Source organism: Periplaneta americana, chromosome 3 (assembly GCF_040183065.1).
Source record: "Periplaneta americana isolate PAMFEO1 chromosome 3, P.americana_PAMFEO1_priV1, whole genome shotgun sequence".
Taxonomy (NCBI): domain Eukaryota; kingdom Metazoa; phylum Arthropoda; class Insecta; order Blattodea; family Blattidae; genus Periplaneta; species Periplaneta americana.
Genome location: NC_091119.1, coordinates 111,675,503 through 111,700,265, shown reverse-complemented (window position 1 = coordinate 111,700,265; position 24,763 = coordinate 111,675,503). Strand labels below are relative to the sequence as shown.

Genomic DNA, 24,763 nt, shown 5'->3' with positions numbered 1-24,763 from the left:
ACAATTTGTGACTCATGATAGCGAGTGAATGAACGATTCAAGTGCTCGAGTAAATTCACGAGTCAAGTCATCGATTTAATTTAATTGGTTATACCAGAAAGTGAATTAACGAGTCAGAGTAGGAAGTGAATGAACAAGTTTAGTAAGCAAGAGAACTGCTTAATTATAATGAGTGAATTAATGTTGCTGGGTCAGCGAATAGATCAACGAATCTATAGCGAGTCAATTAATGCGTAAAGGTCAGTGAAATAATATACGACTCATATCAACGAGTGAATTAATGACTCAAGTGAAAGAATGAATTCACGAGTCAAATCATCGATTTAATTTAATGGGTTATACCAGCGAGTGAATTAAGACTCAAGTGAACGAATGAATTCACGAGTCAAATCATCGATTTAATTTAATGGGTTACATCAACGAGTGAATTAAGACTCAAGTGAACGAATGAATTCACGAGTCAAATCATCGATTTAATTTAATGGGATATATCAACGAGTGAATTAAGACTCAAGTGAACGAATGAATTCACGAGTCAAATCATCGATTTAATTTAATGGGATATATCAACGAGTGAATTAATGACTCAAGTGAACGAATGAATTCACGAGTCAAACCATCGATTTAATTTAATGGGTTATACCAGCGAGTGAATTAAGACTCAAGTGAACGAATGAATTCACGAGTCAAACCATCGATTTAATTTAATGGGTTATACCAGCGAGTGAATTAAGACTCAAGTGAACGAATGAATTCATGAGTCAAACCATCGATTTAATTTAATGGGTTATACCAGCGAGTGAATTAAGACTCAAGTGAACGAATGAATTCATGAGTCAAACCATCGATTTAATTTAATGGGTTATACCAGCGAGTGAATTAAGACTCAAGTGAAAGAATGAATTCACGAGTCAAACCATCGATTTAATTTAATGGGTTATACCAGCGAGTGAATTAAGACTCAAGTGAACGAATGAATTCACGAGTCAAACCATCGATTTAATTTAATGGGTTATACCAGCGAGTGAATTAAGACTCAAGTGAACGAATGAATTCATGAGTCAAATCGATTTAATTTAATGGGTTATATCAACGAGTGAATTAAGACTCAAATGAAGGAATGAGTTTACGAGTCAAATCATCGATTTAATTTAATGGGTTATACCAGCGAGTGAATTAAGACTCAAGTGAACGAATGAATTCACGAGTCAAATCATATATTTAATTTAATGGGTTATATCTACGAGTGAATTAAGACTCAAGTGAATGAATTCACGAGTCAGATCATCGATTTAATTTATTGGGTTATATCAACGAGTGAATTAAGACTCAAGTGAACGAATGAGTTTACGAGTCAAATCATCGATTTAATTTAATGGGTTATACCAGCGAGTGAATTAAGACTCAAGTGAACCAATGAATTCACGAGTCAAATCATCGATTTAATTTAATGGGTTATACCAGCAAGTGAATCAAGACTCAAGTCAACGAATGAATTCAAGAGTCAAATCATCGATTTAATTTATTGGGTTACATCAACGAGTGAATTAAGACTCACGTGAACGAATGAATCCACGAGTCAAATCATAGATTTAATTTAATGGGTTATACCAGCGAGTGAATTAACAAGTCAGAGGAGGAAGTGAATGGACAAGTTTAGTAAACAAGAGGATTGCCGAGTTACATAAAACGAGTGAATTAATGTCACCGGGTCAGCGAATAGATTAACGAATCTATCAGCAAGTCAATAAATGCGTAAAGGTCAGCGAAATAGTATGCGACTCAGATCAGCGAGTGAATTAATGATTTAAGTGAACGAATGAATTCAAAACGCTTATCAGTGAATGAATTCCTAAATCGGGAAATTAAATAAATTATAGGTCAACAGGTGAATTATAATCCAGGTCAGACAGTGATTTATTATAAACTCAGCAAGATTTAATGGGCTGTCTGTCGGTGAACAAATTAGAGATTCGGATCAAAGAATGCATTAGCGAAAGTTCAATGAGAGAGCGAGTGCTAATCAATCAATGAATGGGGAAGTTATTAGTTTTCGACAGACAACATAGGAAAATAACTGGAGTGAAGTGAAGTGAGTAAAAAATTTAACGAGTGAGTTAGTGAAGTGAATAAATATGACAAACGATGAATCGTGAAATTGGTAATGCATAGAATACAGCTACACTCACCACCTCTGCGGTGAAGTTGCGTTATATCACACATTACTCTAAAGATGTTTTTGCACAAACGCTCGTCTCTATCTGCACTCGGTTTCTTGAACACCTGAGAGGGAGAGGAGTTGGGGGGGGGGACACTGATACCCGTTCATAATTGAATTTCGGAATAACAATGCCACTCAGCACAAAGAGAAACTTTAATTACTGTGGAGTAGGTCACAGCCTAACCACGGAGACAACATGTAGCATACTGTCTTTAGGGGAAGACGATGGTAATGTTTAACGACGCTTTTACTTACAGAGAAAAATTAAGGTTAGATTCCATTGCAGAACACTTGACAAAAAAGTCTTGCCTCCTCTTGACTAGAGTCGGCTTAATTTATTTCCATTCTGTTCAACATGTACGCGAACGAGCTCTGCGCCTCACAGAAGGCATGTCCAAAGAGATTTTAAATCGACGTTTTACTACTTCTATCAGGGGGCTCCATAATGTTTAGAGTATTGACTAGAGACAGGCAAAATATGAAATTTCATATTCTAAACATTACTGCTAGCAGCATGGAAAAAATAATTTTCACGATTCGGAATGTGTAAAATGCAGTTAACGCAAAAAAAGTCACATTTCACAATATTTTGATAAAATGTTCATATTTCATCAAAATCTTCTCTATTTTGCATCATATTTTGCACAATTTTTGCATCTTCATTAATATATATATATATATATATATATATATATATATATATATATATATATATATAATTACCACTGAACCGAACTTTTCAGATATTGGACTATAATGAGATAATAGAGATGTTTCCAGGAAACACTTGGAAATCCCAAGCCACTCTTTCCACAATATTCTGGGATTCCAAAAGACAAGTGAAATCTCCAAATTCGCCTTTAAAATCATTGAACTCGTAGCATCAATGAATTTGAGAGCCAAAACGCATTAAGCGGTTCCTTTGCCCACAAACATTCTCACGGGGGGAGATAAAGTTATTTTTTTTCTTCCGCTATGTTAATAATGTCAAACAAGTGCCTACACAAATTTTGACCACTCGAGCGTAATTACGAGGGTCCTAACAAATAAGTTTCCCTGGGGCTCTTTACAGTAAGAAAACACAATTACATGGAAAGATTTATTGAAACAGATACAGCAGTTGAGCTATTTTTCAACATATTCCCCATCGAAATAGAGACATTTATCATACCATAAGATCAATTTTTGTATCCCTGTGTCGTAGAAGTCTGCCGCCTGGAATCGGATCCAGTGTGTGACAGCCGTCTGCACCTCTCTGTCGATCCCATGGTATGACAATGTCTCAATTTCAGTGGGGAATATATTGAAAAATAGCTCAACAGTTGTTGTAGGCCTATATGTTCCGATAAATTTGTTTTATGGAATTATATTTTCTTTGGCCACAGGGAATTTTTACGGCCTTCGTAACTGCGTTCGAGTGGCCAAAATTTGTACAAGTACTTGTTTTAACATTATTAACATGGTGGAAGAAAGAAAATGAACTTTTTCATCTGTCCCCATGAGAATGTTTAGTTGTAAGTCTTTCGAATCCAGTGAAAATCGTTTCAGTCTTGTCAGGTCTTCATAGTGTAAGTATATGTAAATATTTTAAGGGGACACTATGGTGAAATAATGGTGAAAAATTAAGAAAATTCACTTAATAATTTATTGTCACAGTCTATTTATACCGAGCTCAAAAAGCTAATTAATTTATGTTCCCATGACTATATTGAAGCTTTAGAGCTAATATAAACTAAAGTTGTGAAAATTGTGACGCAAGGAGCCTTTTTAGTGATGTCAATATAAAATATATTTTTAAAATTACTAGCCCTAATGGTACCAAATTTTGTACAGATGATAGTATTGTAGGTACGTTTATGTAGTTTAAAATTCATAAATTTTGGATTAAGTTTGTAAAATATTTAAAAGTCACTTAAGTGTCTCCTTAACGGGTTTCAATAATCAATTTTGTTCCCTACTTATTTCTCCTTGTTTTGCAACTTCATGGGTTTCTTGTCGTCCAAACAATATTAACTAACAGAAGATTTTGACTTTTGCAAAAAAAAAAAAAATAAATAAAATAAATAAATAAACAAAAGTTACATGTGCTGCATTGTAAAGAGTGATGAGAAGTTTTCTACTTCTTAAACTTAGGCATGGATTTGTTGATACCGACTAACTGTTCAATTACACAGATTTATTATATTCTTTTTGGTAGCATATTAAATACAGACAAAACTATTATTCTCTAGAGCAGGCAGCAACTCCATTGAGTCACAGCAGACTACCTCTTAACTCCCCACTTCACCTTTCCCGGCAGAGACGGTTATGTTTTGGACCGATACAAGTACAGAGGTAGGCAAACACTGCTGAGTGACGGATTGTGAAAGGCAAGCATCATAGCTTTCGGGTCTCGCTACTCGCCTAAAATCCACCACTGGTGCACAGTGCATGTCCGTGTGTTTTGGCGGGAGTATCTCCTTTCCTTTTCCCTTCTCCTCTATGCCACAGCCTGTTATAAAAGCTTGTTTTATAAAAAAATATTGCTGTAAATATAACTTACTTCAAATGATTTAGGAACGAAGATATTTAGTATTTAAATATTTATTTCATATTTTGCCTAAATAATTTTCATGATTTTCTTCATACTGTCTTTACTGGCATGTAAAAACTCCTGCGGGACAAAAATTCCGGCACACTGGCGACGCTGATATAACCTCGACAGTTGCGAGCGTCGTTAAATAAAAAGTTACAAGTTACTTCATACTGGTCCCTTCCCGAGTGTGTGACCAAAGAGTGATAAAAGAATAATGAATGATCTCGATACAACATTTAAAATACTGCCATTACTCATTTCGAATCACGAACAAATAATTCTTTTCAATGCAGAACAATTACTATTTGAGGCCAATGATAAGATTCCTCGTCCTATAGCAGACTTTGTTACGTTCTCTTTTTAACACCTAAACACCGTTCTGGACTAGAACTAGACCCCAATCGCAATACTAGAGGCTAGGGTTCAATACGTAGTCACAGAGACAAATGATTGAGTTTCGTTTTTAGTCATATGATGCGAAAGCTGTTCAAGACTTGACTGTGCTTTTATCCATTTAGATATAGGCCTACAGTATGCGCCATGAAAGTCATGAAATGACACTGTACTCACCTTTCATGATCAATTTTACAGTTTTTCGTAATATATTATATAAAGACATCGTATCAACTGAGCGCTTATCTAGCATCGGTGGCATTGGTAATAGGCCTAATCAGTTCAAGTGGAAGACACGCCCGAGCGCAGCTCCTATTATATTATATTATATTATATTATATTATATTATATTATATTATATTATATATTATATTATATTATATTATATTATATTATATTATATTATATTATATTATATTATATTATGTACTCCAATGCAAGCATGTACTGTAATTTGCGCTGCACTGAATTGTACTGTACTGTACTATGTATTGTACTGCACTGTACTGCTATATGTACTGTACTGTAATATGTACTGCACTAGGTACTGTACTGTACTTTACTATACTGTACTATGTACTGTACTGTAGTTATATTATATTTCATTACATTACATTATATTATGGATCCTGTTGCAGACTTCCAATTCCCCATCGACGTGAGCGGGGTGCAGAAGGACCACCCGTTCCTGGATCCGGACTCGCTGCAGTCTCTATTTCGGCGCTTGCACGCTCTGAACCGCTGCGCCAAGATGAAGGTCGACAATATGCCAAAGAACAGCGTAAGTTTTTAATGTTTTCTATCACCTCGTACTCCTTTTTTTTATTTTTCTCTGGATAACGTGAGGAAAATGTATCAAATAGTCCATATACTCAGGAAGTACTGAAAAATAACATCCGGAAAAAGTTCTACTTCATTTCTAAACTAGAACTGTAGTGAGTGTTATATAATTTCTTAAGCAGTACCAATAATATTAAAGATAATAGTTTGGAATCTCTTTTTTTCTATCTGGATATGCCAGTTGTGTTTAAACTGCTTATATTTAGTAATATTTGACATTAATAATTTGAGATCGCCGAGACTGCGCCGAGGTTGACTTTGTTTACTTTAAGTTTTACTCAACTTGTATATCTGAACAATTTTTTTCTGTCCTCAAGTGTACAAAAATAAAATTGCGGTCGAGTATTTCAGATGCTATTTCAGATGCTATTCTCAGGGTTTCTATGAGTCGTACTATTGCTCCTGATATAACTGGTATTATCGCAAAAAACAACGAAAGAAACATCAATACGATGTTTTATCCTAAGTGTTATGTTTCTGTCAATAAAATAAAAACATTCTAGTTACCTCAACACACTTCCTGTCAGATATTACTTACCGTAATAAAAACAAAAATTGTAATAAATATGTACCTTACATTTATTTATTTCGCCGTCACGTATACAGTTTGCACTGACACCCCGTGAGTATTGTCCTGTTAATGCACTGCAAAATACACTGCGCAGTGCAGTGCACTCCGTGAAGCACTGTCGTATATGAAGCAAGTTTTGTTTCCTATGATTTACATAAATAGAAAGACAGATGCACTAGTTGTATTAATAGAATATAATTCACTTATTCGCAGTCAGCGTTAGGACATTCACAGATACCTCCAGAAATTAAAAAGAAACTAATTCCGTGCTCCCCATACTACTTTCATACAGAAGTGAACGTTAGAGATCTGAAGCTGTGACGCAAATTACCGGTACGTCGAAAACAGTAGCCCATTTGCGTTGGGAAAGTAAGGATACAGACAGGCAGACGGACATGGAAGGTTGCTAACTAACAACGCTAATTACATGCGGTGTCGACCAGCGCACCATTAGTGAATTGAATGTCGTTGCTTAGCGACCCACGAGATGATCTTCCTTCTCCAGTTTCGCGGAGAACAGCGTACCAGCCAGCCTACGATCGAAACGCAGTATCCAATTCCTTGGAATCATTTCATACGACCTAGTATTCTGTTTTCAATGAAGATGAAACAATATTGTTGGAATGCGAACTCAGCCACTTGAAATTAAGAGCGTTGTAACAGGAAAATACACTTTGTATGTTAATAAATTCTGTAACCGTTAAGGCTGAAGAGTACCTTTGTTTTGCAAGTGATTGATAATGTATTACAATTCTGCTTTCCCTAAGGCATCTGAAAATAGTGTGAGTCACAGTATACACCCAGCTTTGTGCAGGTACTGCCGCTAGAAGCTAGTTTCCAGTTGGACGCGATACAGGATATGCCCTTTGTCTGATTGTATTGTTAGTTACATTTTTTTATTGTTAATTATTCTTGTGTTCAAAACGATGGCGGTGGCTGGTGGAGGAATCAGGAAGGCGCAATCCGATAATGTACCACTGTAGATTAATTTACTGTAGTTCCCTCCGTAAAGAGAAAGAGTGCTTCGTGGGGCCGAAATTCACTGTACCAAGGTCACAAATTACGTAGCGGAATGGGCTTTCTTAAGTCACCACTTTGTCTATTATTAGGTGAGGTTTTGAAAACGTTTATCTTACTGACATTTTGTAAACAGTGCTAACGGAAAAAAATCCAAAGGGTAATATTGAAGAAAACGTCAATCGCAAAAAGCGCCAAATATAGTGTGAAGTGCAAAATGTGTCTTGATCAGGGCCGTTTTTTGGTATTTTCCCGCCCATAGACACTTGTGTGTCTGCAGCTCCACTAAAATAATACATAATATTAACTTACACGCTACACTGATGTTGACTCATTTCCATTGGTTTTGACAATTTAAACCAGAGATCGGCAGAAATGTCATCGTGATCACTAGCAATAGTGACGTCGCAGGGGCAGCGCAGTAAACTGTCTTTGCTTCACCCCTCTCCCTTCCCTCGAAATTCCCTACAACTGGAGTATACAGGCATCTATCAGTGGCGGATTACCTAATAAGATTTAGTTTGCTTCTTTCTCAAACCTTCAATATCTGTTAGGAAACGTGTTTTTAAGGAAGAATGGAAGGAACAGTATTTATTGTGCATATGATGACAATGTAGACGCTTCTTGTGTTCTATTCTAATAGGCACGTATAAATCAAACATCTAGCTACATTAAGCCACGTCATAAGATTATCACGAAATCATAGGCAGGCATCAATATATCCAATGTATTTGTAAACGGAAATGTATACAGTAGAAAACAAGTATAAAAATAATTTTCTTTTCTTAGGGGTGGACTTCAGCGAACAATTAAAATATAAAAGAAACTAAATTCAAATAACAGTTCCGGTACTAAATTATGATGAAACAAGCTGAGTCAAAGGAAACTCCATGCAAGTTACGTTATTGCTTTGGAAATAGCAAAATCATTGAAGTGCTATAATGAAGTGATATCAATATTCGTCCCGAATAATCTGATGTTTTTAACAATATGAAATTATCGACACGAACAATACAAAGGAGGATGAGGGATATTGAAACACTAGCTGAACGAGAAATAAAATAAAAGCTGCATAAACAGTGGTCTAGTCTCTCGCTCTAGGCGGAAAGACATATTAATAGAATAGAATTGGTAATGTTCAATCACGGAGTTACGAAGGGTCTCTCTGTGTAAGAATATTTGCTCGAAGTCATTGCATTTAAAGGAAATACAACAGGAGAGGAGTTATTCCAAGCAAGAAGAAAATATCTGCAGTGCTTGGGAAAAGTGACATAAGTCAGTTTCCACAAACCATTTTTGATAATTTATTGACGACTTACACTGGTTTATATCGATTTGATTTTTTTCTGTATGAATTATTGTAAATGGAGAAATACTTATGTATTTTTTCCCAAGCGAGCAGATGTTCCGTAAGTTGTCAATAAATTATCAAAAAAGGTTTGTGGAAACTGACTTATGTCACTTTTCCCAAGCACTGCAGATATATAGAAGAAATTAATCTGAACATAAAGCAACTTGTATCTGTAGTAACATACGGGACTCGAAATACGACTTTAAAGTATACTAGGTGGACTAACGTGTTAAGAGAGCTGGAAATAAGTGAGGACATAAAACGTTGTCATTGTATAGCACACCAGACTGGCTTACATTTATTTAAAATGCTCTCCTATCATAAGTCGCCTGCCGCTACCCTACATAGTGCTATGTTTGGCTCTATATTCAATATATTTCGGAACACTTCTTTTCTAAACGAAAACTTGTAATATCTAAACAAAGATCGTGACTGACAGACGAAAGTTGTACGAGTTATATTAAAGTGACAATTTGTGACGTATAAATAAAAGACGAAACAATATATAATCTGTACATCTATAAATCAATATCGTGTAGTCTACGACAGATGCTTGTGTTAAGAGTTCACCACTGGGATCCGAACGGAGTGCTCTATACTCCTAGATTGATATTACATCTTAGGCCAGTGATCATCAACACGCGTATGAACGGGCACGGGCAGTGCTTGGCTGTTGCGTGCTTACTGTACCGGGCAGAGGACCGACCGGTTTGTAACGTTGCGTTGTAGTGAGCAGAGGCGGTTCTTGCCATCCATTTAAACAGGAGATGTGAGGAGCAGAAAACACTTCAAAACGTAGGCCACACTGAAGAAATACAATTTACAGATACATTATACAACTCACAGTAACGCATATGGCAGATACGAAGATGAAGAGCATGCAGTATTAGTTCAACAATTGAAGGAAAATGAGCTAGAAGTTGTTTAAGATCACAATGTTAGTGAATCGGCTCTGCGACTCAGTTATAAAATTTCACTTGTAATAATAGTCTACGGTATTAGAAACCTTTTAAAGAGTGAAAATTTTAAGAATGTTTAATTGCAACTGAAGAACTTTTGTCACAACAAGTGTAGGAGTTTGAATCTATTAGCTTATCTCCTTCCACCGTAATGCGTCCCATCCGAGGTCTAGCCGAGGACGTTCAGGTGCAACTAGTAATTATTTGTCACCTTTCATTTGTTATTCTTTGGCAGTAGATGAAAATACTTACGTTAGCGATAATCCCCAACTGGTGATTTTTGTAAGAAGCGTTATTGAAAACCTTCAGATTAAGGAGAGCTCTTATATATTATTCTCATAAAAAATACTAATATTGATTCCATTATTTTCATGTAGAGGCTGTAGAAATTATTTTGGACTTTCTTGGAATAAACTTATATCCTTGCCAAGCAATGGTGCTCCCCTCATGATTGGAAGTAAAACGGGTGTAATAAGGAGTCTAAAGGATGGAGTGAAAAGCTTTAATTTCTATTAACTTCATTATACACCAACAATTAGATCGAAAGATCTCACTCATCGTCAATTTAAGTCTTTCTTGACGAATGCAATAGTGAATATGGCGATCTGTCATATTATAGTAAAGTGCGGTGACTAAGTCGTGGCAAATTATTTATTTTATTTTATTTATTTAAATTTATTTAATAATAACATATACATAAAAACGTTACATTAAAATACCCCGAAAGAGCAAAGCTCGTGTTCCGGGACAGTTCCGTTACATATATGTAGACAAAATACTCAAGAAAAAAGCTCACATAAAGATGGTAATAAAATTAATAAATAATAATACTAGTAATAACTGAGTGAAAAAAGAGACGATGTTGAGATTGGTGGATTAATATTAAATTATTATTAGTATTATTATTGGTTAGGTTCTTTGAACTGAGGGAGGAAACATCATCGTTCATGAAGAAAAAAGAAAAGCCTGTATCATAAGTGAAAAATGAAAAAATGGATTTGTGAATTTGCCTTCTTAATGTAATTATGTGAATGCTTTAAATTGTTTTCTACAAGGTAAGAACAAGATTATTGCACAGTAGGTTCGGGGTTCGATCCCAAGTGGCGACGGGATTTTTCTCGTTGCCAAACTTACAGAACAGCCCCGAGGTTCACTCAGCCGCCTATAAAATTGAGTACCGGGTCTTTCCCGGGGGTAAAAGGTGGTCGGAGCGTGGTGCCGACCACACCAACTTATTCTAGTGCCGAGGTCATGGAAAGCATGGGGCTCTACCTCCATGCCACCCAAGTGCCTTCATAGCGTGTGACGGGGATACCTTTTTTATATGACATAGTGAAGGCGTTTAATATGAAACCACCTCTAATTATGGAACGTTAGCTTAACTAAAAGGATAAGTTAGAGCACTTACTTACTTACAAATGGCTTTTAAGGAACCCGAAGGTTCATTGCCGCCCTCACATAAGCCCGCCATCGGTCTCTATCCTGTGCAAGATTAATCCAATCTCTATCATCATATCCCACCTCCCTCAAATCCATTTTAATATTATCTTCCCATCTACGTCTCGGCCTCCCTAAAGGTCTTTTTCCCTCCGGTCTCCCAACTAACACTCTATATGCATTTCTGGATTCGCCCATACGTGCTACATGCCCTGCCCATCTCAAACGTCTGGATTTAATGTTCCTAATTATGTCAGGTGAAGAATACAATGCGTGCAGTTCTGCGTTGTGTAACTTTCTCCATTCTCCTGTAACTTCATCCCGCTTAGCCCCAAATATTTTCCTAAGCACTTATTCTCAAACACCCTTAACCTATGTTCCTCTCTCGGAGCAACGATATAGGCCAACTAGTTTCTTAAGACTTTGGATTTCGAAGAATATATTCACACATAATGCGATCTGCGCCAGGAATTTGATTCGAGATTTAAAGACTAGGAAAATTTTCAATTTGATTTTCGATTATTATCTGTAATTGGAACTTATTGATTTACTTTACGATAGTGAATTGAAGGACAAATATCAAAACAAAAGAAGTTTATCTGACTTTTATATGAACTTTCCATGTGTTAGATTTCCCCGATTGTACAGACATATATGTTAGGATCCATAGCCTATATCTGTGCGAACAGTAATTTTTTCCTATGATGAAGATAAACAAGCCATGTTACGAAACCAAGTATTGGATCACAACTTAAAATGTGTTCTCATATTATGCACTATACGAAGAATAATTCCAAACGTTGAGAAATTGCTGAGGGAAAAGAGAATTAAACAAATCCCGAAAAATCAGTGCTAATGCCAGTGTTGAGTGAACTGAATGGAGTTAATTTCTGCATCACTATTCCCAGGGTTTTTATGTGTTTTGTGCAACACTTTCCCTAACAGAAGCAGTTTACACATTTACAGTAATTGTCATGCATTACCCGAATAATTAACATGAATTGTGTATTACATTTCTAAAAGTAATTATAAATTTATTAACTTCTGACTTTGTCGAAAATAGGCTACAATGTTTTTCAAATTGCTTAACATGTTTATTTAGCTATTTCTGTTTAGCCCTATCTTTTTACATCAGAAAACAATCATAAACCTATGCAGTAAATTCATATTGTGGTCCCGCCGCCGAACGTCTTACCTGCCCTGTTACGACTTTCGCTTGCCGAGCGGGCAAGGCTTGATGACGACACAGTGCTCTGAGTTGAGGACCACTGTCTTAGGCTATGTATTGCTAGTTGCGTCCAGTGATGTCATAGTGAGTACAAATTTGCCGACGACTGGTTTAAACTTTAACTCTTCTTCACCTCTGAGCTGAGCAATCATTAAAAAATCTGAGTTCGACATTTTAGAGATCCAGGACAGTGCAAAGTGCTATTGTATTGTTAAAGTGATTTGGAAGATTATATATCTTCATTTATACGTGCTCATCTTGTATCATAAACTGTTAAAATAAGCATATCACTGGAACGTAGTCGCAGAAAGAGCTCCAAATTGTTTATCCCAATGTGGACGTTGCTCTGCACGTTGGTAGTAATGCCTCGGCCGAGCGCTCTGTCTCAACATTGAAATGTCATAAGAACCATCTACGGTCTTTAATGAATGAGAATACCGTCAATTACATAGCTTTTTTCGCCATCGAATCTGACCTCATCCGCTGTATCTCATTTGAAGACATCATTAAAATGAATGTGAAGTGGAAATATAAAACTGCCGCCCTAGACCGGGGCCTCCTGTGACCTATTGTATAAAACTGCTCTGATCATGATTACAGATTATAAGGGCGATCAATTTCAAATGTAAGAATTCTTCGTGTGCGTAAGTTAAACAAGAATAGATCTCATAACAAACTCCTACAATAATTGACAAACAACCAACTGACATGAATACAAACACGAAGCGCATTGAAATTTCATATCATCTGAATCAATCTTTGTCGGTTTTTATTGACACTGTATCAAATTGTAGGTTATTTAGCTTCAATGACATTTTACTATGATGTACCGAAGTACATATGATATTTCCGTGCAGGAATTCTGCATTACCATATGGTAGAGATCGGCAGAAATGTCATCGTGATCACTAGCAATAGTGACGTCGCAGGGGCAGCGCTGTAAACTGTCTTTGCTTCACCCCCTCCCTTCCAAGTCCCCTACAACTCCAGTTCACAGTCATCTATCAGGGGCGGGTTATCTGATTAGATTTAGATTGCTTCTATCTCAAAACCTTCATCGTCTGTTCGGAAACATGTGTTTAAGGAAGAATTGGAGGAACAGTATTTGTCATGCATATGGTGACAATGTAGACGCCTCGTGTTATAAAATTCTAATAGGCACTTAAAAATCGAACATCTTTTGACATTACGACATGTCATAAGATTATCACGAAATCATAGGTAAGCATGAACATATCCAATGTAATTGTAAACAGAAATGTATACAGTAGAAAATAAGTAAAGACATAATTTTCTTTTCGTAGGGCTGGACGGGGCGAAGCAATTAAAACATAAAAAACTGAATTGAAATAATAGTTGTGGTACTAAAATATGATGAAACAATCTATGAGTCAAAGGGAACTCCATGCAAGTTATGTTATTGCTTTGGAAATCGCAAAACCATCGAACTTCTATAATGGACAGTTCATTAAAACATGTCTGAATAAAGTTGCTAACATTATTTGTTATCAACAGTATGAAATTATCCACACGGACAATACGAAGGAGGATGAGGGATATTGAAACACTAGCTGAACTAGAAATAAAATCAAAGATGCACAAACAGTGGTCTAATCTCTCGCTTTAGGTTTTTTTATTGGGTTATTTTACGATGCTGTATCAACGTCTGAGGTTATTTAGCGTCTGAATGATATGGGGGTGATAATGGCAGTGAAATGAGTCCGGGGTCCAACACCGAAAGTTACCCAGCATTTGCTCGTATTGGGTTGAGGGAAAACCCCGGAAAAAACCTCAACCAGGTAACTTCCCCCGACCAGGATTCGAACCCGGGCCACCTGGTTTCGCGGCCAGACGCGCTGACCGTTACTCCACAGGTGTGGACTCGCTTTAGGTGGAAACACAGATGTTGATAGAGTATAATTGGTAATGTTCACCCGCGGAGTTACGAAGGATCTCTGTGTACAAGAATATTTTCTCAATGTCAATGCACGTAAAAAAAAATACAACAGGAGAGGAGTTTTCCAAGCATGAAGAAGATATATATATATATATATATATATATATATATATATATATATATATAGAAGAAATGACTGAACATAAAGCAATTTGTATCTATAGTAACATACGGGACTCGAAATACGACTTTAAAAAAGTCTACTAGATGGACTAACGTGTTATTAAGACAACTGGAAATAAGTGAGGACATAAAACGTTGCCATAGTGTAACACACCAGACTGGTTTAGATTAATTTAAAATGCTCTCCATAGAAAAAATATTAGAGCAAAAATCTGAAAATCGATAAATATGTCACATAGGAGTTATTGCAGGAACAACGATGTATTGTCCTATCATAGGTCTCCTGCCGCTACCCTACATAGTTGCTATATCTGGCTCTATATTCAATATATTTCGGAACACTAACTTTTTTTCTCAACGAAAAATTCTGATATCTAAACAATGATCGTGACTAGCAGACGAAAATTTACGACTTGTATTAAGAGTGACAATTTGTGACGTATTCTCGTAGGTTATTGTAGCACAGTAAAAATAAAGGTGAAATAAAATATAACCTGCTCATCTATAAATCAATACTGTATAGTCTACGTCAGATTGGGTTGAGAGTCCGCCACTGGAATCCGAACGGAATGCTCTATACTCTTCGATTGATATTATATCTTATGTATTGCGGCTTGCGTCCAGTGATGTCACAGTGAGTACATATTTGCCGACGGCTGCCATATGGTGAAGAATGGGTAGAATGGAGAAAAATTCTCTCCGGCACCGGGACTCGAACCCGGGTTTTCAGCTCTACGTGCTGACGATTTATCCACTAAGCCACACCGGATTCGAGTTCCGATGTCTGATTCAATCCTTAAACTGTTCCGTCGGATCCCGGCCACATAGTCACTCGTAATGAGTGCACCTGTGTACATAGTGTTGGACAATGTGCCGCTGTCACATATTCTGTAACACAGGACATTAGGGTAGGCCACCAAAGGTGAACAGCGAGGTAGAACTTAAATTGAGAAGGATTCAATCCGACATCAGAACTCGAATCCGGTGTGGCTTAGTGGATAAAGAGTCAGCACGTAGAGCTGAAAACCCGGTTCGAGTTCCGGTGTCGGAGAGAATTTTTCTCCGTTCTACCCATTCTTCATTCAATGGAATTGATTGATATCAAGGTGCTCTTTGGCGAGTTATAGCCGGTGACATACGCTTACAATTGAGGAAAACCTCGGGAAGAAAAATCAACAAAACAATGAGATCAGACTCTCTGCCGAACGCAGCCCGGATCAGCAGGCAAATGCGCCTATTTTCTGAGCTACGCCGGCGGCTAGTTTCTTTTTAGTTACGTATGTTGTGACGTCACATTAATGAAATGTCATTTCCAAACCATGTGACATTTTAATATTTTCTTCACGAATTGTATTTCTATAAGATATACAAATATATCAGGAGGACAAGGCCATACGTTCAGAGGTGATAGTACGGGCGATTCTATAGAGAAAACATATAAACATGTCATTCTCAATGCTTTCTGAGAAACTGTTATTTGAAAATAACAGGCATGCATCTTCTCTTCTTTCTCTAAATAATTGCTCACATTGATGCAGACGCAACGCAAACGACATTAGGCTATTCTATTGCTTTCGTCATGCTGGTCATTTGCATGTGCGCAGGTCTTGCCAGAATACTTGGAGGATGTTCTTTCGGCAACATATGCTAGTACGTACTTTTAACAAGATGAGGTCTCTGCACATTTGATCCTGCCAGTGATCCAGTACCGGTAATTAAGCTTTCCATGGGTGTTGGATCGGTCGCGGTGGTATCATTTCTTGGCCATCGAAGTCACCTGACCTTACACCATTAGCTTGTTTGTGAAGTTTGCTAAAGAGCGAATTCTACAAGCGCAAGAGGGCAAATGCTTATGATCACAGTAAGGAATTTCCGAACTAGCTCAAATTAGCAGCACGGCATTCCTCATGGTTTCAATGGTTTTCTGTTTTCTCCAAAACGTAGGCGAAGAAAGAACAGTTTCCATAGAGTCCCGATATAATGAGATTATGAGGTACATCATTTATCTCTTACCCCCGTTATACCTTGACCTTGGTACAGTATATCGGAATATGATCATTTAATAAAGGTATTGTAATAAAGTAACAACATATACAGATAATTTTACTTTTTTTTTTTCCTCTTGTACGGGGGAGGGACCCGAAGGCTTGCAATGCAGCCTGAGGCTTATTGTGCTTACCACTCCTAATCTGTGAATGGTTGGGTAACCGAATGGCTGCGCTCTTGTACAAGTACAGCACGCCGCACTGTGAACTTAACCCGGGCTATCGTATAGATTAATGATGGCGAAATGAGTTCAAGGTCCAACACTGAAAATTACCTAACAATTCTGCTTCAATTGGTTGAGGAAAAACCCCAACCAGGTAACTTGTCCCAAACAGGATTTGAACCTGGGCCCGCTCGTTTCATGGCCAGACGTGCTAACCATTACTCCACAGCGGTGGACCAATTTTACATTTACATTATCTGTTTATCTAAAAATGCAAGATATCACATGAAATGTAAATTCTAATTATTATTTTATTTAATGTCGTCTTTAAGTTTACATATTATACCGGGATCACTTTTCTTTTTTCTGCATTATTGTCCAGTATGTTATTCATATTTCTCCAAGTGACTGTTTGAACACCTGCAGAGTTCTAACACATCAGTACAGGCTGTTACAAAAGAAAAAAAACATTATAGTGATTCCATTCCTCAAATGAGGTATAGAAATTCTTATACATTCAAAAATTTAAAATAAATATTATAGTCCAGACACATGATCTGAAGACATTAATTCGTCAATTTAAGCACAGAAACTTAGTCATAAACAAAAGCAAGGAAAATCTTTTGAATTCAATATTTTCTAACATTAATAGAAAAAAAAAAGTTCGGCCGAGTTTGGGGTGGCAGTGCCCTCCCATGCCCTCCCCCCCCCCCCCATAACTCCGCCTATGCTCCAAAACCATTGAAAATAAGGCATACGATGATTATATTTAATATTTTTCCTTTGAATCCCTCATACTGTCACCCCTCAACGTCCTGGCCTCTCCTCTTTAATTATACTGTATAGACAATTAAGTTTTCAAACAGGTACAGTATACATTCTTAAGAATATGTTTCCCCTAAGCAAGTAGTGGATAATTGGAGCAAGAAGGATTTGTGGTTACTCAACTACCGCGACCGTCAAGAGCTACAGAAATACGATGTTAGGTAATGTAATTTCAGAGGTGATGAGAAATACGTTAAGTTGTGTTAAGTTACGTAATGTCATGTTGCGTTGAGGACAAATTAGTTTTGGTCTTGCACTGTCGAATACAGTTTGAAACTATTTCGCCGTAACTTTTTCGGTGCTATAAGTATTGGGTCATATTAAATGGACTCTGTTGTGGTCATGCAGCAGTGAGAAGTCTATCCTGGTCGTCAACAATACATACAGCCTACGAAGCTAGGCGAAATTAATCATTGAAGGCACCTCACTCGGATACATTCCTGAACCATTTTCCAGGCCGATTGTTCCAGATCACTTCTGCAAGGTAATTAATTTTCTCACATCACTTCCTACTCTTATTAATTTCAGTATACAGCCGCATGCGTCGCTGTAACGTTACGTCGCTTAAATATTCCTGCAAGAAATGCGGCCATATTTCTCAGTTGCGAAAAAAAGTAAATCAGAAGAGCGTGCAAGTTAAAAGCCATTAGGAGTAATTTATCTTCATGCATCGCAACGTTGAACTGGTCGATATTTCATTATTTTACATGATAGGAAAAGACAGAATGGTATAGATTTCTACTGTAACCAAATTAGTTTCCCAATTACCTTCGTTGGGCATAAATAATATGAAACCAAACTTATTGTATGTATGTACTCGTACATGTACGTACGTAATTTTAGTAATACTACATGCATATACGCATTTACACACTAGTGATATATACATAGGTTTCTGACAAATACAGTTGTGATGACTTAGATGTTTAGTTCACTCTGTTAGATTTGAAGTATCTGTTTTTAGAGTTTTTCAAAATATATTGAATTGATAAAATGGATAAAAGGTTACAAATAATATTGTACTAATACACTATTGTTCACTGGCCATTGTTTCGAGTACGAAACTCTTGTTTTAAGATTTTGTCTTTTGTTCTCTAGGTAGGACACTTGAATACTGAATGTTCAACCGTTTGTTCACCTATATCACAAACACAAAATGGAATTTTCAATTATTTTAAAACGCTTTAGATAAGCTCTTGTTTTCCCATGTTTTTAATATTTGAGGAGAAAAATTCGTTCCGGCGCCGGGGATCGAACCCAGGTCCTTGGTTCTACGTACCAAGCGCTCTGACCACTGAGCTACGCCGAATTCAATCCACAGCAACGGACCGAACCTTCCTCCTTGAATGTTTCCCTTTTGGCCTGACTCCAAGTTAGGCATATATGTTAACATGTATGTCCAATGTCAACTGTCATTATATTAGGAGCGCACTCAGTTGAGTGACTTGTTTGGCCGGGATTCCGCAGTTAAGTGCACAGTAATATGTACAGAAATATGCACTGCTAGCTATGAGAATATTAAAGATATTTTATTAATTTGTCCTACAGAATAATATCTGTAATATTGACAATTAATATTTGAGGAGAAAAATTCGCTCCGGCACCGGGGATCGAACCCGGGTCCTTGGTTCTACGTACCAAGCGCTCTGACCACTGAGCTAAGCCGAATTCAATCCACAGAAACGGACCGAACCTTCCTCCTTGAATGTTTCCCTTTTGGCCTGACCCCAAGTTAGGCATATATGTATATATTATTCTGTAGGACAAATTAATAAAATATCTTTAATATTCCCATGTTCTGTTATAATTGCTGCGATATTAAGAGTGATATTTGTATGTATGTATGTATGTATGTATGTATGTATGTATGTATGTACGTACGTACGTACATGTACGAGGGACACTCCAAAAGTAATGCACAACGTTTTTGTATTTTTTTATTCTACACCTTTGCAATTTATGGAGGTCATAGATATTTCCTTCTCGCTTGTATTCAAATTTAATTTAAGTCGTTACCGCCATGATAGACTCCTTCAAGATGGCTGCTGTACTAGACATTCGTCAGAAGCAAAGTGCTGTTTTCGAGTTCCTGTACTTGAATAAGAGACGGAGGTGCAGCTGTCGATCGCAGTACGATTAGACGGTGGGCAAGCAGATTATCTTGTAAAAGAGGGCACGCCAATATTCGGAATACTCGTAGTAGCGGCAGACCCTGCACTGCACGAAGTCCTGACAGTGTGCAGCGCGTTAACAACATGGTTGTGGCTGACAAACGCGTAACAGTGAAAGAATTGTCACTCCAAGTTGGAATACATAGGAGAAGCAAGTGTGTGCAGAATACTGAAACAGTGGAGGTTAAAAAAGGTTTGTGCCAAGTGGGTTCCGAGGATGTGGATAGAAGCCCACAAAGAAACCCGAAAAACAGTGTGCGGCGAACTTTTGGACTAGTATGAGAATGGTGGAGATGACTTTCTTGCAAGAATTGTGACAGGAGATGAAACATGGCTCCACCATTTTGAACCGGAGACAAAGAGACAGACAATGGAGTGACATCATGGAAATTCACCAAAGAAATTCAAAACTGCGCCTTCGGCAGGAAAAGTTATGGCTACTGTGTTTTTCGATTCAGTAGGATTCTTGCTTGTGAACATCATGCCACACGGAACCATCATTAATTGTGACGCGTATGTGGCAACTATCAAGAAACTTCAACTGAGTCGTGTTCGACCACATCGGGAGAAGCGGAATGTTTGCTATTGCACGACAACGCACGGCCACGTAACTCACAAGACCACAGACCAGATCAGAAAGCTTGGATGGACAACACAAACATCCGCCTTACAGTCCTGGTCTGGCACCATGCGATTACCATCTATTTGGTAAACTGAAGGATTCCCTTCGCGGAACGAGATTTAAAGATGACGACTCCTTCGTGCATGCTGCTAAAGAGCGGCTCAGACGGTTGATCCAGACTTTTACCATGCAGGTATACAGGTCCTCGTTCCTAGGTGGCGTAAGGCAGTTGAAAGGGACGGGGATTATGTGGAAAAGTGACATTTTGTTCCTAAAGGGTGTATCTACATTCTGTGAAAATAGCAAAGCTGTGAGATAAAAATGTTATTTTTAAATAAATTTTGTGCATTACCTTTGGAGTGACCCTCGTATGTGTATTTCCCGGGTTCGATCCCCGGACTCGTGATGGAATTTGGGGTGGACAACGCAGACGGTTGAGAATTTCTCTCGGGCTATTCCCGTTTACTTTTATCATGCCACATACACTCTTCCTCTCCCTAGATTTCACCCATCTTCTGCAATAGTTTAAAATAGGCTAGGGCGAAGCGTTGGTGATATTACTCGACCGAAGCCAATGGAGCCCTGCAGACCGGAGCGCCACTTGTACTGCTCCTGCGTTCGTATAGCGTCATCGCTATAGTTCACATTACGCCCGCGGCTTCACTCGCCTCGGTTGAGTAATAGCATGGGTCTCCGATGCTTATGTAGTAAGTTATTTATTTTACACTATGTTACGTTCTTCAAAAGGTTGCAGAAAATAGAATTACGCTACTGTAATTACTTATGCCATTCAACTTCTACCAGTATAAAAACATACCACTAAAAACCTTTCCAATGCATACGGTATAAAACATTTACTTAGATACGTACAAGATGGTTGCACTGCGTCTCGTCGTGTGGACGAGTCTATTATCTATCGGAATTTAAGATTTTTTATTCACCGTAAAATATGATCCCTAATTGTTTTATATACAGTTATTTACATTTTCTTTGCGATTTTATTCCAAGGTTTTATCTGTGTGATAAGATGAGAACATGGGTAAGGAAGGATCAACTTTTGTCTATGATTATTTAATTCATGGCCCTCTTATTATCCATATACTTGTATTGAGGGATATCCTAGTGATCTTGTTATTGATGGGGCCCCGCAACGAGCGTAATGCAACTTCGATGTATATTTGCATGGAGCACAAGAATATGCATACAAAGTTTTAAAGTTACTAAATGCCCAGGAGAAAGATAAATTACAATTTAGCCCAATATCAGAATCAGAATGGTTAACATTTTATAAAGATCTATGGACTCAGAGTGAAGAAGAAAAGGAAGAGCATATAATAAATGAAATTAATACGGACACTATCACTTTTGATGAAATGATGAATGTTATAAAGAATTTAAAAAATAAGAAGTCTCCCGGCATTGATGGTATAAATGTTGAACTTGTAAAAAATGCAAAACCAGCTATACTGTATAAACTTTTGAATGTGATAAATATATGTTGGACATATGGTCATGTGCCAGAAGAGTGGAATATCGCTATGGTTATTCCAATATTTAAAAAAGGCGAAAGGAACAATTGTAATAATTACAGAGGCATCAGTCTCTTAGGAATATGCTATAAAATATATGCTAAAATAATATCTACTCGTTTAAATAAAATCGCAGAAGTATTATTGCAAAATGAACAACATGGTTTCAGAAAAGGTAGATCAACAATAGACTGTGTATTTACCATAAATCAATTAATTGAAAAGAGAAAAGAACACAATCTCGAAACTCACATGTTATTTGTGGGTTACGAGAAAGCATTTGATAAAATAAATAGAACAAAACTATGGGAAATAATGCTTAGAAAAGGATATCCTCCACAGCTAATAAGAGCCACACGCAGCCCATATTATAACACAAGAATATGTATACACATAGGAGATAGCCTAGGAAGACAAATGGCAAACATTAACGGCGGTCTAAGACAGGGGTGCCCTTTGTCCCCGACATTATTTAATATATATCTGCACGATGCCATTGAAACATGGCTGAATGTTTTAAATTATAATTTTAGAGTAAACACACCGAATTTGAACTGTCTACTCTTTGCGGACGACCAAGTCGTGATATCAGATTCTGAAAATCATCTGCAAAAGCACTGCACATAAATTATTTCAAATAACAAAGCATTACAATTTAACAATTTCAAATTCAAAAACAAAAGCAATGGCCTTTAAAGGTAAACAACATAAAAGGTCAAAAATTGTAATAGATTCAAAAATTATTGAGCAAGTAAGCGATTTTAAATATTTAGGTTGCAGAGTATCCTATCAGAAAAAAATGGACATGGAAGAAAAGCTACATAAATACCATTGGATATGTGGAACTTTAAGGAGATCCTTAGGAAACAAAGTAAGGAAAGATACACACATGAAGTTGTATAAATCAGTTGCATTACCAATACTCCTATACGGCGCAGAAACTTGGACATTAACAAAAGAAGACAAAAGGCGGCTTGAAGCCTCTGAGATGAGGTATCTGCGATCAGTAGCAGGAATTTCACGGCTTGAACATATGAGAAACGAAGAGATAAGAAATGAACTACAGATAGAAAAACTAAATCAACTCGTGAAGGATTATCAGAGTAAATGGATGCACCACCTAGATAGGAGGGAGGAAGAGCGTTTCCCAAAGATAGCTTTCCAATATCATCCAGAAGGCAGAAGAGATGTAGGTCGTCCGAGACTTCGATGGAGGCAACAGTTCTAATTGGGGACGGAACGGGTCGATAGGTCCATGCCGTGTTGTTGATGATGACGACGACGATGATGATGATGATGATGATGATGATGATGATGTATATTTGATATACAAAATAATATACTTCTTGAAGACGTCTAATTAAAAATATTTTCATTTCATATGATCATTTGTAATGTCTGGTGGATTCAGAATTTTGAGCTTAGCGTTGCTCACAGTAAATCATAAGCATTACAGCTCGAAATCTGAATAAAAGTCATCTCCATTAATTTCATTTTCATTAATCGACTGAATTAATGGAAGTGTGATAAATTAACGGATGTGAGAAACTGTAGGTTTTCTGTTATATAACTTTTTGTCGCAGTGATCTGATTGTCAACAAAAATGACGAAAATAAATAATAACGGCGAAAAACAAAAAGCCAAAAGTATCTATGCATAGTGTAGTTCTTGAAGTAACAACAAGTATCTTCATATGTATTCCTTGATTACAAAAATTTGGCAAAAATCATCAAATAAACGTTTGTTTTTGAAGCCTTATTGTTCTGCTTAATTTGTCACCTCCATTAAAATGACTTGAAAGGTTCCGTTTTTTTTAATACGCATAATTGAACGCAACCATTTGAGCAGTACTTTCTCGAAAGTGACGAGTTCATTGTAAAACGAACTTTTTCGCAATATTTTTTTCTTTTTTTTTTATTAACCAAAAATTATATAAGTTCGTGACAACGACCCATACGATCCCATATAAATCTACCCTCAGCTTATTAAGTCCTATTCCACCCCCAAGCAGGAAGGAATAGTATGAAATATCGCAAGGTGTTATTGTCTTGCTTTAGTAGATTACAACTGAGACAGGAGGTTTTTTCCGGACCAATGATGGAGACTCGTCCCACTTTTTCTTCATTATTTGAGGGGCTCACAACCAGAGTGGACCAAGTCCACCAGTGATCAATTTGTGGATTAATACCGTCCCTCCTCTGGCAAACTAGCGAAAGTGACAAATTAGCGACCCTTAACTTAAGGTCTATATTGCATTATTAAATAGTGCAATATAGACCTTAAGTGCAGGGTCGCTTATTTTTCACTTTCGCTAGTTTGCCAGAGGAGGGACGATTACAATCTCGGACGAAGAAAACTTATATTTATTCATCGCCATAACAAAGTCCATAACTCATTTGTTACTCCACAGAGGGCAGCATTTCCTATGGAAGGTGAAGGTTGCTAAGCGTGAGTCAGGAACTTTAAGACTTAATATTTCAGAACTATTCCAGATGGACTTGGTCCACTCTGGTTGTGAACCCCTCATTTATCGATATGTCGGTTCTGAACAGTCGATAGACATGAAGTAGTTACTCCATCCACAGCCTACAGTTGAACAATTGTTAGTCCTGATCATTGTAAGAACTAAGTAGATAGAAGGGCACGAAACAGAGAGGATAAGTGGATATGTGGATAGTTTTTGCTTATCGATTTCTTCAAACTCTGAGATCATATGATAGCAAACAGGCAAGATA

General features: G+C 37.2%; 1 protein-coding gene across 10 annotated transcripts in view; it reads left to right on the top strand.

Annotated features, from left to right (window-relative positions):
- cv-c (crossveinless c) overlaps nt 1–24,763 on the top strand; it is a 1,115,617-nt gene that overhangs the window by 1,021,437 nt on the left and 69,417 nt on the right. For all 10 annotated transcript variants that reach the window (XR_011331368.1, XM_069821284.1, XM_069821285.1 and 7 more), the window contains one exon: nt 5,828–5,970. Coding sequence is in view for 9 of the 10 variants with exons in the window: in XM_069821284.1 (XP_069677385.1) it covers nt 5,828–5,970 (143 nt within the window). In the remaining variant the exon portion in view is untranslated. The remainder of the gene's footprint in view (nt 1–5,827; nt 5,971–24,763) is intronic.